This window comes from Nycticebus coucang, chromosome 11, assembly GCF_027406575.1.
Source record: "Nycticebus coucang isolate mNycCou1 chromosome 11, mNycCou1.pri, whole genome shotgun sequence".
NCBI classification, from domain to species: domain Eukaryota; kingdom Metazoa; phylum Chordata; class Mammalia; order Primates; family Lorisidae; genus Nycticebus; species Nycticebus coucang.
Window position 1 is genome coordinate 39,652,091 of NC_069790.1, and position 16,056 is coordinate 39,668,146.

The window sequence follows — 16,056 nt, forward strand, 5'->3', positions numbered from 1 at the left end:
GAGGTGCTGGAAGATTTTTCTCAGTGTTGATACCCCTCCCTCAGGGTATCAGCTTGAGTTCCCACTAACCTTCATCATAGAGGGGTCTTCTCTCATGCCCTCACCTCTTCCGCATTGCTAGATTGCTGTCATTTGTTATGCTCATGGACAGTGGCTGTGAAGTAGAAGGTTATTTATTGCTCTAGACCAGTCTGAGCTTAGGATGGCCCTGTGCCCCTGGCCTAATGAGTGGGAATCTCTTAGTACATTGCACCTTCCTCCTCTGGTGAGAGCCAAACTGAGCCTTGCATCTGTGGCTGGTCTTCAGCAGGACCTCTATTGAATAAGCATAGGATATCAGGCCCAAGATGAATTCCTGCCTCTCTCCCTATGTAAAGAAATTTTTCTTCCACAGTTCCTTCAGTTAATAGTAACATATATTTGCATAGGTCCTGGAAATGATGGGCTTTGCTATCCCCTCTGCCATAGGTTTAAGATTTTCCCTCATAAAATGAAGGTTGAAGGAAGGAGCAGAGCTTTGCAACTCCCCACTCCAAGTCGTGCCTACCTGCCACAAATCCTCTTCTGTCCATAATCTGTAACAGGTGCCACAATTTTGGACTGACTTAAAAGTAGAAATCTCCAAGGACCTTCCATAAAGAAAATCTACTCAAAATGTAGACATGCTATTTTCGTAATACCTTCATTTTATCCAAAGAGTCACTTCTTTAGTTATCTATTGTATACAATTTAAATTGGAATGAAATTAATTATCACTTGGAGAATTATTTTTATTTCATGGTGTAGAACTTGATGCCCTATCATTGGATTTCTACATTTATATTATTTCATAGTATAAGCAAAGCAAATAACCCTTCCTACATTTAAACAACCTATAAATTCTCTATTCTCACATAAAAATATTTAGGCTTCACACACACACACACAGCTATGAGCTTAACTTTTTAAAGCTAATTTGTTTTTTACTTGTTAAATACTTTCCATAATACGAATAAATGTTTTGCACCCTGGATAAGTTATATTTAGCAAAAAAATCTTTGAAATAGTACAGCAAATTCCTTTTTAAAATAAAGTACATTAAATTTTAGAACGTAGCCCAAATGACTAATTTTTAAATTATTTTTATCATGTCAGAAAGTAACAATGGCCAGCGCAAAGAGGGCAGTTGTTAGTGTACAGGTGTTCACTGAACCTTTCTGGATGGATTTGCTGTGACAGTGCGCACTAGGCCAGAACTGAAAAATACTTCAGAAAAGCATTTTCATTACATTATTATAATCAAATTAATTAAGATACTTCATAAAGGCTTAAATTATATGTTGTTTTTTTTTTTTTTGAGACAGAGTCTCACTATGTCACCCTCAGTAGAGTGCTGTAGTGTCACAGCTCACAGCAACCTTAAACTCTTGGGCTTAAGCGATTCTCTTGCCTCAGCCTCCCAAGTAGCTGGGACTACAAACGCCCGCCACAATGCCCCATATTTTTGTTGTTGTTGCAGTTGCCATTGTTTTTTTAGCTGGCCCTGGCCAGGTTCAAACCTGCCAGCCTCAGTGTATGTAGTCAGCGCCATAACCACTGAGCTACAGGTGCCCCCCATATGTGTTATTTCTGACCTTGTTGTCTGAGCCTTGAGCAAGTTGCAAAATCCAACTGAACCTGTAGTTCCCCAAGTATCCACATGTAAAACATGAGGGCTAAACTAAATCATCTTTTAAGATCTCTTCCTGTGCTATGACTTGGTGCAAATAAAGGCAGCCAAGGAAATAAAAAATCAGGCCTCTTTCTCTCATCTCTATAAACTGATGACAAAATTTCAGTCAAGATCATTGATCTTCTTCAGAAATCCCATGATTTTATATACTTCCCGTTACAGGTATCTTTTATTTTCTTAGATTACAGGTTTCCTGTAACCAATGTGATTTTGGATACCAGCAGAAGTAACTACGGGAGAGCACTTAGCATTCCAGGCCTGAGGGAGCATGGGAATTACTGCTTCCTTCCTCTCCCGCTCTTCCCTCTCCCTCCCAGGGCCTGCACTCCCACTTCCGAGCTCCGTGCAAATGAACTGCGACAAATTTTGTTTATGCTCCTGAACCCCTCCTGGACTTTACTATAAGTAAATAATAATAATATTTATAGATTTCGAAACAGATTGAAGGAAAACAAAACTACACAAGGGGGACACAAAACCTTTCAAATGATTTTGAGAATGAATTCTGAGTGAATGAACTTCTGGGTTGAATAATAAGCTGGTCAGGGAAACCTAAGGATAAGAACATACTGGGGCTTTGATTTATTTGTATCTCGAAGACTGAAAGGTACAGAATTTGTCCAAATTGGAAGTTCTTGAGCCCAACCTTGAAAGCTATGACATGAGATCAATAATAAAAAGAAGATGGTCGACTATACCTGGACACACTGGGAGCTGAGAAATGGTCTCTCCCAAATACCTCTATAAGCCCTCTGAAAATTATATAAGTATTCAGGTTTTATACAGTTCTGAGTTTCTATCTTCTCATGTTTTTAAAGCACTAAAAATATTTTGTTAGGGTGGCGCCTATGGCTCAGTGAGCAGGGCACCGGCCCCATATACCTAGGGTGACGGGTTCAAACCCGGCCCCAGCCAAACTGCAACAAAATAATAGCCGGGCATTGTGGCAGGCACCTGTAGTCCCAGCTGCTCTGGAGGCTGAGGCAGGAGAATCGCCTAAGCCCAGGAGTTGGAGGTTACTGTGAGCTGTGTGACGCCATGGCACTCTACCAAGGGCGATAAAGTGAAACTCTGTCTCTACCAAAAAAAAAAATATTTTGTTAGCTTTATTTATAGTATGTTAACCCTTTATTTAATCACATACTTTCTGAATATAATCTCAATTTATTTTGCCTTTGAGTGTTGTGATATTTTTGACTATCAAAATTATAATTTTTCTATAAATATTTATAAGTACTTTCTATTTTGGTCTATGCTTTGGGGCTATTTTTAGAAACTCCTTCCCACTCTTCTAAAATTATGTAAATGTTTACTTTGTTGTATCCTAACATGGTCATAATGTTTATATATTTAAATAATATATATTAATGTATTAATATTAACGTTTCAAGTTAATTTTGGTGTGTGATGTTGGGGAAGGTTAACAAGTTGTTCTAATTCCATTTATAAAATAAATAATCGTGATGCTTCCCCCATTAATTTGAAAAGTCATCTAAATTGTATACCAAATTCCCATCCATATTGTGTTCTCTAACTCTCTTCTGTACCATTGCCTGCTTGCTAATCATTTTGTTTCTTTATGGGGAAAGTTTCCTTGCAGCAATTACCCCTGCTCATCATTTTTTAGCAAATTTCTTTGGTGCTTCTTCCATTCATATTATCTCAGATAATCTGTTTTAAAATATTTTCATATTGAGTTGAAACTAGCTATATCATTAGTTCTGACTTATGATAGCAATTTTTTTTAAAAAAATCAAATGAAAGCAAGTTTTCTTTGAACATCAAAGTGTTCTTTGTAAACTTGAAGGCCTTTAGTAGACTTATTAATTAATAAACAATTTATTATTTTATGTATATGGTTTGGCTCAAGTTAGAAGTATGTACAAATTCACCAAATGGCCCTGAATGTTTCTATTCAAAATAAACTATTTAACATTAGTGGTAGCCAAAATGTCTAATAGTTCAGCATTGGTAGATGATTTGATGTGGCTGCTTTTGCAAAGCAATATATTACTGATGTTTTTGTTTTTAAGAAAAAACATGCCATCAATCGCTTCATCCCCTTGAGTTCTTCTTACATAGCCACAGGACCTTTTTTCTGGCAGAATGAGACCTCCATGTACCAGTTTGAGAGTTACAAAGAATATCTCTATAGAAAAACACCTCCCTGTCTTATGCCTTATCTTTTTATTTTTGCTAATTCTTCCTGTAGTATAAATAACCTATTGACTTCTATTGCTTAGTATGAATGAATATATCATATCGTTTTATGCCTGAGAGGGGAGAAAAACTGTAGGAAGGGATGAGAAAATATTGAAAGGAAATCAGAGGAACAAAACTTAAAATTTGTTTACTTCATAATTTTGTCTGAACTTAAACCTGATTTGAATTTTGCTTAAATCCCATGGTTACCTCTATCAACCTTACAAAAAAATAAATTTTCATTAGAATTTACATTTTTACTCTTTATTATTCCAGAATGTGATGTTTTTCTTTCCAGCTTCTGATGGGAATGTAACATTTTCTACCTTCCCTGGAGCAGTGTTATAAATGAACTATGAGCTAAAATGTAGGGGTTCTTCTGTCATTGGATATGGAATAATTGTTCTTCTTTTCCTTTGCAGTTTCTTCTTTGTGGCATTTGTGGAATATTGTGCGCCAAAAAAAAATCAGGACTTGTCGTAAGTTTGTGCCTCATTTGTATTGTATATTGACATGTTTCAAATGTAAAAATTCAAAAACAAAAGCGATGACTAGCCAACTTTCACATACTGAATGTTACTAGTTTAGGAAAAAAGGAGACCGACAAATAAATCCTGGCCTTTTTCAGTTTTCAATAAAACCATCAAGATTATTAGAGACCATGACAAAACGCTACCAACAAAAAGAAAGCTTGATAAACACTTGAAATGCATGAATATGCAACCTTTAATAACTGCCCTGGGTGACAGGCTCCATCCTACTTTCCATTTAGAGACTTGTAGACAATCACCTGAATCCTTCAGTGAGCTAAAAGAGATAGAGCTTGACTTCATGAGGAATTTAACTGTTTAAATATGGAGCTGGGCCTAAGCACTATTGGTCTTCTTTGGCTGTATAGCTAATTTTACAAAGCAGCAAGACAGCTGTGTTGCTATGGTTACAGTTAATGCTCAAAGATTGATTTTATTACTGTGAATGCATGTGTAAGTGTTTTCAGGTGTTTTATGGTAGTGTCATGGGTTTCTTGGGTAAGGAACATTCTCCCAGTTAACACTGACGTTGGCTGGAGAACCACTGCAGCCTGAAGTGTGATTCCCCATTGCCTTCCATGGGGTTTTATGAGCGTTTAGAAAGAAGGCATGGTCTGTTTTATTGAGTACTACAGAAGAGATCCTAGACCTTCACAAATTAGAAAAATTAATGCTATACAAGGATCCTAGGAAGTGCCCTTTGAGCATAAACAGAATTTTCCAACAGGAGGTCAGTGATGTGAGTAGTGCAGGCAATGAGAGTATTGCAATTATTTTCATTTAACCTCTTTTTCTAATCACATCTTTCTTTGTGAGAATATATATTGCAACAGGAAGAATGAAGCTCTCATTGCTTTAGCTATGTGAAATGTAATTTTTAAAAATCACATAAAATGAAAAAGGAAAAATGTTTTCTTGGAAAAAATGTCTTTCCTTTCCCATTTGGGAAAAAAAATGTTTTATCAGATGCTTGTAATTTGCATCTATGATTCTCCCATTATCCTTTAGACATTATTCCTTTCAAGACTCTTTATGAGTATGTAGGAATAAATCCTTTGGAGAAGAAAAAAGGGGAGTAAGGAAAGAAGGAGGGAAACAAGGAAAAGATGGAGGGAGGGAGAAGGAGGAAGGGAATAGAAAAGGAGGGAAGGAAGAGTTTTTTGTTTTTAAGACAATAGTGTCACTTTTTTGTCTTTCTAATTCTTCAACAAGTAATGAAAGGAAAAACATCCTAAGATCTGAACTTTTTAGCACACATCATCCAGATGAAAGATGTATCTACTATCAGAGGTTATCCTTTGGAATTTAGCTATCGACAGTCTCTATCCTCAAATCAAATTTTGTAAAACATCTCCATTTCAAATATCTCTGCAGTCTAGAATTAACAGCCTGATGAGATTTGAAAATAGTATGTGGTTATAAACTTGAATACAGATGTTAATATTTTAATTTCTAGGTGAAAATGTTTTGTCAACACATGTTAATGAAGTATCATGTCTTTAAAGAATTAATGAGAATAACATTAGGAAAGATGTAGCATTTCCTGTGCTAGAAAATTAAATGTGTCATCTACTCTCTCAATCAATAGTAATTATTAGGTGAAGGCTAGAATGCAATCTTACTATATTTTCTGAGTAAACACCAAAACACATGCCCAAGAAACTGCATGCCATCTAACTATAATTTTGAACCGAGTTTAACTGTTTGATTCTGTTTTAAACTGTGAACCCCAAGTTCCCGCTTCACAGGATGATTTCATGATGTGATAATTGATTTTCCGGATCATATTTAATCAAGTCTGAAAAGATTCTATACTTATTCATCATTGGGTTTTCAGCCCCGGTGATAAGCAGGAGGCAGACACAGTGAGGAACGCTGAGTTAAGCTGCAGACACGTGAGGAACTATTCGCAGTTCTTTCTGCCCACCAGGCTTTTCCTTGTGCTATTTCATACATCCAAGGCCAGTGCCCTCTGCCAGAAACTGCATGGAGTTAGTCAAGACGACATGTTCTCAGGGAAACCTCTAAAAACACTGGTTGGGCTAAACTCCCCTCCTCCCTGCTCCAAGGGCAACCCCTTTATCCTTCTTTCTTAATATTTACCGTGCCATGTTGAGATACTGAATTTTCTCTTTCATAAGATTTCACTATACACGAATCATTATTAGCTTTTCTTTGTAATGCCAGAATCTGCCTTGCTCAGGACCTAACAGATATTAGGTGCTCAACTACCTGTTAACAAAAGGCAATACCTGATAAAGTAAAATTAAATACTAAAATAGGAATGAAGCTGTTTCCCTGCGTGATTATAGCAGAGGGGAAAATCAATAAAGTCTAGGATGTCTTTCTAAGAAATTTTGGATTTGATTAGTGCCTTTCCATCTAGGAGTCCAATGTAAAAGCAAAACAAAATGAGCAATATCATTGAAATGGGAATGAGAGAGCTCTATTGATAGACAAGGGAGGTGACTAAAGACTCTGTTCCAGAGAAGAATGTAAATAAGCTCGATAATTAAGTTAGTATTGGACAAGAAAGTATCTAAAAAGCTACAAAATAATTTAAAATGATACAGAAAGTAAAATTATGCAAGTTACTGGAATAGTCAATTAAGTTTATTAAACGCCCACAGGATATTTACTACATGAAAGGCATTGTTCTTGGTTCTCCCAGGGATCCTATGATATTCAAGTTGACTAAGATTAATAGAGACTCAGATCAAGCCAATAAAAGAAAAAGGCAAACCCACTTCCTACCTGTCTTAAAGAAAAAAGAAAGAAAATCAAAGAGTAAATTTGGAGCACGTATTATATAGTCTTCATTGTGGTGTCACAGAATAACAACAAATTTGTGAGATGCAGGGCCAGTTCATCCAGAGTTCCTAAACCTCTTCTTTAGGGAAATAGATATACACTTGTTTAGGGAAATAGATATACACATACAGTGAATATAAGAAAAGGATTTGACTAAATTTCCTCAGCTCTGATTTGAAATTAGGTGGAACTGACAACAATTTAATGAGATGATATTTAGGTGTAGGGGGAAGATTGACGCAGTAAAACTAGATTTAGAGTCAGTAAATCTGGGTTTGATCCCCAATTTGAGTTTTAGCTAATCACCATTCATTTTTTCAAAACGTATATAACTCTCACACAAAATTTCTGGGAGGGTTAATTGAGATGATATCTGTTAAAATTCCCAGCACAGTAGCACACAATAGATATCAAATAAATAGTATTTAAATCTGAATCTACATAGAAGATCAATTTTGTTTGCTTTGGAGTTCTAAATATATGCTTGGCTTTAATATTGTCAGCTATCAACTTCTGAAACACTATGGTCTACACTCTCTCCCGTGAGTCACATTGAATAGAGACTGGGCTGCAGGGATAACTCTTTGTCCTCTGTGACACACCAAAAGCACCTTCTCTTCACTCATCGTAGGCTACCCATCCTTGACGTGCAGCAGGAAGGGGCACCATTCTGGTAAGCTCTGCTCCTCGACATTAACACGACCTTCCTTTTTTTATCAGATGATCCTCTTTTCAGCCTGCTGTATCTGTGGACTCATTGGCGGCATCCTGAATTTTCAGTTCCTGCGGGCAGTCACAAAGAAAACCTCTTCCCTGTACCCTCTACACCTCGCCTCCATGTCCCTTGCTTGCATTGGGATTGGGGGCTGCACTCTCTCTTCCTGGCTCACCTGTCGACTCGCCAGCTATGAACAGAGGAGGATGTTCTCAGAAAGGGAGCACTCTCTGCATCACTCTCACGAAATGGCTGAGAAAGTGAGTTTTTACCTTTTCCTCTCACTGCTATCATGTGATGAAGACTGTAGTCCACTCTAGGTGAATCAACTTGCAACTTTAGATGACAATTGAAGATGAGATTTTAGACATTTGACCCCACTGGATTAAGAATAGGAAACTTAAAAAAAAAAATTTGTTCCTGTAACTCATGGGTATACTTATTTTCATTATAATTTTGTAGCCAGTCTATTCAAAGACACAGTTCCTAAAACAGCATTTCATAAAATATTGAATACTGTATAAATATAAATTATTATAAATTTTATTGAGGAGAAGCACTTAAACTAAATACAACCTCCACTCAATAATTCCGGTTTTAGAAACTGCATGAATTCCCTCTACTAGTTCATCCCTCGTGCTTGTAAGTAGACACATTTGATTATGTAAATTAGATTTAAAGCAGAAGGGTTTTTTTTTAATAAGGTGACAAAAAGACTTGTCTATCAGTGCAGCTATTACAATACATGTAAAGCTTCATTTAATTCTCATCTAAACTGTATGCATATTTTGATAGCTTTGCCTGTATTGTAAATAATGGTCCTTGCATAATTGTTTCATGGAAATCATTCAAACAGGAAGTTACATTAATCGCATAAGAGGACCAATGGTCCTTTCACGGACATAGTGAAATGTTTGCATTGCTCACTAAATTTTTCACACATTTCTTAGTTTAGTTCCTACTATTGGATCTACTTTTTAAAAAGACAATTTACCTGTAAAATGAACTGAGATGATGACTACATTATATTTTGCTTTAAATCATGAGAATAAAATTGCATGAACACAGAATAGAGGAATAGCAAGACTCTACAACATTTCTTCATAATGTTATTTCGAAGGAAAAAAAATTATCCTGCAGTTTGTGTTTCCATTTTGTGTACAGTCTATATACATTCAAATGAGGAGAGTAGATGCTTGTAATTCATCTCAAGAGGGCAATTTTAAACATCTGTGCGTGCCCTTCAACAATTATAACTTAAAGATGCAGGCTTTAAGTAAAAATAGATTATCATTATACTATATTTGGCTAGTGACTCTTTCATGCTTTATTTTTAGACTAGTGTGATTTGGTCTTTTGTGTATATGTTTGTGCAATATTTATTGTATACTTGTTATATTTATATTAGAGATTGAGGGCTATTGAAATTACCGACTTGCCCAGCTGCCCGGTGGTGCCCCCGACACCAGAGTTACCTACAAGGTACGCTGATTTCTAGGGAGTTACCATGTTGTAATGTCGCTGCATAAAGCACTACCTCTTCTTAGAAGCCATGGCGACAACAGATCAGTCCGGACTGATGGCTGTAATGTTGTTCCTCAAAGTATCACTTCCACAAGAGCTACTTTGAAGAGCTGACCTGCAAGTTCATGGCCGAGTCTTGCAGCTTGAAATCTGGTTGAGTATTTAAAATATTCAGCCTGCCTATAAACATCCAAACACATTTCTGCTTGGATGATTCATGACTCCTTTTATTCTCTGCTACATCATGATTTTGACTCAATATCATCATTCACAGACCAGAGTTTTGCTTTTAATAATAGATAGGTCTGGACAAAGTTAAACTGCGTATCTTTCTCATGCCATATTTGCATGAGCAAATAGCCAAAGTTTGACACTAATGCAGTAAAAATTCTGTATGAAAAGTTTCTTCTTGTAAAATTGTCTAGCATGATATATTTATAATTTATTTCTTATATTTCAAATTGCTGAAAATAACAAGTAGCAGTTCTTGCTTTGATTGAATAGAATAATTGAAACTGCAGAAATTCTCATAGATATCATGGCCCATTTGCAGAAAGCGTGTCATTTAAAAAGAGCTACATTTGGACCTGCCCAAATTAAAAGTACAATCATCTTGTTAAAATAAGCATGCCTGTTTGCAAATACATTGAAGAGACGCATTTCTTTTAAAACTGATTTTTACTGTTATTTCCTATCAGTGATTTTTCTGTGTCCATATTAAATTCAATTAAGAAAATTATTTTATTTTATAAAATCTTTAAAAACTGCTTTTTCTTATAAATACTGCAATAAAAGGCTAACACATTTAGATTGTTTAATGGTTTTTAAGAGGTTTTTTAATGCAAAATCAAATCAGGAGAAGAGAAGGCACCTAGATTCTTATTTCTATGAACCCATTAGGAAATTGTTTTGTTTTGTTTTGTTTTTCTTGCATCAGGAGGACTAGGTAAAAACATAGAAGTGCATTTGGGGGGAATTATTTTTATTTATCTTACCACAAGGTCATGACTAAAGCCCCAAATTAGGTTTATTAACTATATAATCATAGACCAATAACTCTAATGTATTTTCAGATTTTCAGCAAGTATATCTCTGGCAGACTTTCATCATGTACATCTCAAACAGAGTTTCCAAATAGAAACTAACTAGATATATGAATGAGATAATTGACAAAATGTTTTCATTTGAAATGTTCTTTACCACTTTTTTTGCAAATAGGCTTGTTCAAGCATGGAAAGATATGGTTGATCTATTTTTAGATAATTTTACCAACATATTATTTATAATATGATACGTTAACCATTATAAATGTGAATGGGCCTCACATCTCATCATCTTTTATTGTGTTCACAAGGGTTTACTATTTAGTACAACCTACATGTACGAATTTAAAGCTTCAAAATGTGTCTTTAATACATTTCCTATAATTGCAAATGCAACATTTTAGGCTATTTTATCCTTTACCCCTTTATTTTTATTGCTTTCCTACATAGTTTTCCCTTTTAACTCTTTAGTATTTAATTTCTTAAAAACATTTCAAGAGACTTTGCTGTTTTGCTTTTTACTGTATGAGTGATAGTGTCATGAAAACCAATCTTTCCTATTATGAATTTTTAGCAATCTATAGTTCACTATAAGTAATGATACCCTTGTGGGCCTTTTTCAGTTATTAGCAAAAATGCCACATATTTCTCTATAAAATAAAGATAACCCCTAGAATGTATTGGCACTTTGTTGACATGTTCACCAGAGGGGCCTATGCATTGAAAATCTTTGGGCATTTAGCCATCTTCTTTCTAGGTGAGTTCCTTCCGAAATATAATTGAGGGAAGAAAGAAGAAACTCAGGGAAATGGGCAGAGAATGAACTGGTTTTCTGGATAGAAGACTTTGGTCTAACAAACTGTCACTTCTGCATTTTCATGTGCCCCAAGATGCCATGAAATTTCATTTCCTCAAATGCAACAGCAATGTCAATCCTTGTCCTTCCCTAAAACTCAGAAAGATTTTCAATGGCTTGAGATTTCTGTTTTGCAAACCTATTAACCAAATTAATATCTTCCTCTGAAAGTGAAATTTAATTAATTCATGTTATTTTCCTAACAGGAAATGACAGACACCATGAGCAATGGAGGACCACAACTGATATTTAATGGGAGAGTATAATCAATATTTGAAAGAACTGGACACTTTATAGGATTTTCATGAGGCAAGGAAATACTATCGAACTAAAAGATAAAGTTAAGACAATTACTGCATTTGCTTTTATTGCTTCTGAGCATCCACCAAAATTATTCTTCCTCACTTTTGCCTCATTTATTTCTTCAGCCTTTTTTATGGGGTAAGAAACTTTCCAGAAATGTTCTAGGACAGTACTTTCAAGAGACTTTCCAGATTGTTCTAAAGAAGACTTTTCAGGAAAAAGTAACAAATAAAATAGAAATAAGATTCATATTCTACACTATTTCACTAGCATGTGTATTAGATTTGTAATGACATAGTTCATATGAGTAATTGAAAAGTACAAATATAAAGAAATAACAATAATTAACTAATGTCTTTGTTTTGAAAGACAGATGGCTTCAAGAATGCCACGATTTAAAACCTCAGCAATGCCTTGTTATAAAAACATTGTAATTATTTTCAATTTGTGAATGAACTAATATTTCATAATTTCTTTGTAAACCAAAACATAAAAAGAGATTTTCTTTTTAGAGAGAAAGGATACTAATCAGTATGATATTTTTGCATTTTTTCACAAGAGTGAAAAGTTGTAAGTGAGTATCATTTAAGGAAAATAAACGTGTTTTGATCTTACCATGTAGATTGATCTGCATGTTCATGAATGAGCCTGAGAATAAAGTATGTGTGTGTATATATACTGTAAATATACCAAATGTATACAGCATATATTTATAGCATACATAAATGTAAATAGGTAGTAGAAAAGAAATTCTGATGCTGTGGGGCATTATCAGGATGCAATTCCAACAGAGATGGAAAGGCAGTTGCTAAATGCTTTTCTCTCCCACGAAATCATGTATTCACTTTCTACTAAATTTGCCAATTTTTCCTTCTTTTCTTAGGTCTGTTTTGTGTAAATATCTTCGTGCCTAATATTTGCAGAGCTGTGTGACCTAAATAGCATAGTATAAAGATAGATTATTTAATTACTTGGAAATTTTATTATGATTATAGTATTTATGCTATAGAAATTATTAAGATTAACTTATAAACATGACTTTAAATTACATACGGCCCTATTTATAAATAAAGACATTCTGACTTCCACTTATTCATTATATTGATATTTCAAACATCTCACAGGCCAAGCATATGATGCAAAAGGCAGATGCATATCCAAAAATGAAGATGTAATTAACTTTTCTATAATTTAGGTTTTTTTTTTTTGTTTTACAATTCACATGGTATAACATAAAACAGATCACATATAAGAATGCGTATATCCAAAGAACTTGAGAGAATTCTCTGTGGAAGGAAATGAAAAGATTAGCTCATATTTTTATAGCTAGATTTAATCCTGCCCTTCCATAATGGAATGCTAAACCAGCAACCCATGGCAATACTATAAGTAGAAAAATAGCATAGTCTTTGGAAATATTTACGAGACTATAACCTCTGACCAATTTGACCTTTTCAAATTACGTAACTTTCATTGTATTGTTTACTTTTACTTTCACCAAAGCTAATCACTTTTTCAAGTCATTTTTATCAGTTACTTTTTGACTTGTAGGTAAATAAAATATTTAAAACCCAGTATTAGAACATTATAATTTATTTCTAAAAATCATGGGTTTCAAGTAGACGAACAAAATAAGAAAAGTTTGAGTTAATGAAAACTTGAAGGTTTTTTATTTTACAGCAACGTGATCATCATTGAACCTTTTAAATCATCTCATTAAAAACTTCTGAGTTCAACAGAAATAATTGGTCTTTGATTGTTTGGTGTGGTTTTTGAAGTCTTCCAGCTCACTCAGATAACTTCATTATTTAGTAGGTTATAGAAGTTGTCCATAAATGCAACCTCAAATACTGAAGCAACATCATAATTATTTATTTGATGCCAAAAGCAGGCATGATCTTTGTCAATGAAAATTTAAAATATACAATGCAGATATTTTGTGTGTGTGTGTGTGTGTGTGTGAGAGAGAGAGACTACTGAATTTATGGAAGGACATAGTTTTGTACTGAAAAATAACCATTGACCCTACCTTTTGGTGGCTATTGTCTGTAGATACATTTGAACAATACAGAATTTTAATACATTAGTAAAAAATTTTGATGCCTTTTGGACTAATTTATAAAATCACCATAAAGAACACAAGTAGATACATTGCTGCTTTGACCTCATGTGGAAAAGAGATGCAATCATCATGATCATTTGAATGATCCACAGTGTATGTTTAACCAAGTACAGATATATCTTTAAATGTAATTATTTCAACCCAATGTTTTCAGGGCTGAGTTTAGAGTGATTTGACAGGATGTGTTGTGATTCTTTTTGAGATAAGTGGGAGATATTAGAAAGGCATTGTTCAAGTGCTTGAAAATTTAATTTTGATAATACATTGAACAATAAACTGGAATTTTTTACCTACAGAAAAAATTCTGTAGGTACAGAATGAAACTACATCACAGTTGTAGTATGAACCTCTTCTTTGGAACAAGTAATGTGATATTAAACCAGAAAAAAATATGTGAAACTGGTGTGGTGGTATGACTCTTTAGAAACTAGCTATAAGGAGGTGGATTTATTATGAACATAAAAAAATAAAAGTGGACTTTGCTTGGAAGTTTTAAAATATGTGTAAGTGTGTATGTATGTGTGCTTGTATATTTGTATACATTTGTATATATACACACAATGGTTTAGGGGTGGACCATAGTATGATGACTCTGCTGATATGTGTATGTAATAAAACAGTGTGTTTTGAAACTACATATAGTGTCAGACTTATTTGTATTAAAAGGCAAAAAGTGTTCACCCCATTGGCTAAATGAATAAACATGCTGTTCTGAGCAGGAACAGACTGCTCTGAATGAGAAAAAAGAAACAGTCACAGCTAGAGAATACCAAGTTAAAGAGTAGTATTTTAGATAGAAAAAGTTAGAACATGTTCAAATGGAGAGAGGGAATGGTTGAAGGTACAGAATGAAATAATCATAATAAGAAAGCGAAGACCCTGAGGAGGCAGGAGGAAATAAGATACAGATCACAGGAGAGAGAATTAACTACAAGTAGGGCTGAGATTGCAGGAGATCTCACAAGTGAAACCACCGTATTTAAACAAGTGGGTGAGCCTGCTTGAGTTTGCCAAGTTGGTTGCTACTGGCATTGGGGATGGACAATGACTCCTGGTGCAGACTGACCTGTGCATTTTAGGCATTTAGCATCTCTGGTCTCCATCCACCAAATGCCAGGAGAACAATCCCAACCATTCTAACAATCAAAAATGTTCTAAAAGTTGTCTATCTCCATTTGTGTTAGGGAAGCATTACCCAGTTTAGGACCCCATGAACATGATCCAGAGCAGCCGATGTTATGCTGCCCACAAATGTTAGACTTGAATTGCTTAAGGTCAATACTCACTCTGCTAAGGTCTACCTGTACTATCTAATACCATAGGTTGTTATCCACTTGTGATTATTCAAATTTAAACACAAATTAAACAATCAAATTCTCGATTTCTCCAAAAAACTAGCCACATTTCAAGTGCAGAATAGCTACCCCTGGATGACGGCTATCAAATATTTCCACCATCTGGGAAAGCCCTAGTGGACAGTGCTAGTCAAAAGTACATAGAGGGGAACTGTCTACTCTCCCTCAGCTGTTTAACGAGTTCTTCCACAGTCAACAAATTATTATTAAAATAGAAAGAGTGAAAAGAGTCAATAAATACTGCATGGAATCTGAAACTTGAGGCGGGTGGATTGCCTGAGCTCTTGGTTTCTAGACCAGCCTGAGCTGCAGTAAGACCTTGTCTCTAAAAAAATAGCTGGGCATTGTGGTGAGTGCCTATAGTCCCAGCTACTTGGGATTCTGAGGCCGGAGAATCACTTGAGCCCAAGAGTTTTAGGTTGCTGTGAGCTATGATGCCATAGCACTCTACTGAGGGTGACAAAGTGACATACCGTCTCAAATAAAAAAAAAATAAAAAATAAATAAATAAAACTTGACGGACCAAGGACTGACCAAAACCAGCAAAAGTAATAGTAATAGTACAGCCAACCCAGAACAAAGTTGAAAATTTGCTTTAGAGATTTCACATTAAATAAAAATTCTGCTCACAGAAGGATTCTGCTAAACTACTAAATATTACATTCTACACAGGCAAAATGAGATGTGTATCTCCTGTTTTGGAAATTTATTGTACCTATTACCAAGTGTCAGTAAATAATACTGCATGACTCGTTCTCAGAAAGGTGAGAATAATAAATATGTTGTCCTCCACTTTACTCTTTGACTAAACTTAAAAATGGCATGTTTAAAAACCTTATGTGCAGAACTACACTTTCAAAGATTATTTAACAAACATGTTTTAG

At 34.8% G+C, this 16,056-nt stretch overlaps 1 protein-coding gene across 6 annotated transcripts in view; it reads left to right on the forward strand.

Moving 5' to 3' along the window:
- TMEM196 (transmembrane protein 196) overlaps positions 1–11,954 on the forward strand; it is a 60,842-nt gene extending 48,888 nt beyond the window's left edge. For 4 of the 6 annotated variants that reach the window (XM_053609365.1, XM_053609359.1, XM_053609360.1 and 1 more), the window contains exons 2-5: positions 4,336–4,392; positions 7,975–8,229; positions 9,378–9,451; positions 11,599–11,954. In XM_053609365.1, coding sequence (XP_053465340.1) covers positions 7,975–8,229; positions 9,378–9,451; positions 11,599–11,605 — 336 coding nt within the window. In that variant the 5' untranslated portion in view covers positions 4,336–4,392 and the 3' untranslated portion in view covers positions 11,606–11,954. The remainder of the gene's footprint in view (positions 1–4,335; positions 4,393–7,974; positions 8,230–9,377; positions 9,452–11,598) is intronic. The other 2 variants (XM_053609362.1, XM_053609363.1) reach the window with 1 other exon arrangement.
- The last annotated feature ends 4,102 nt before the right edge of the window (positions 11,955–16,056 follow it).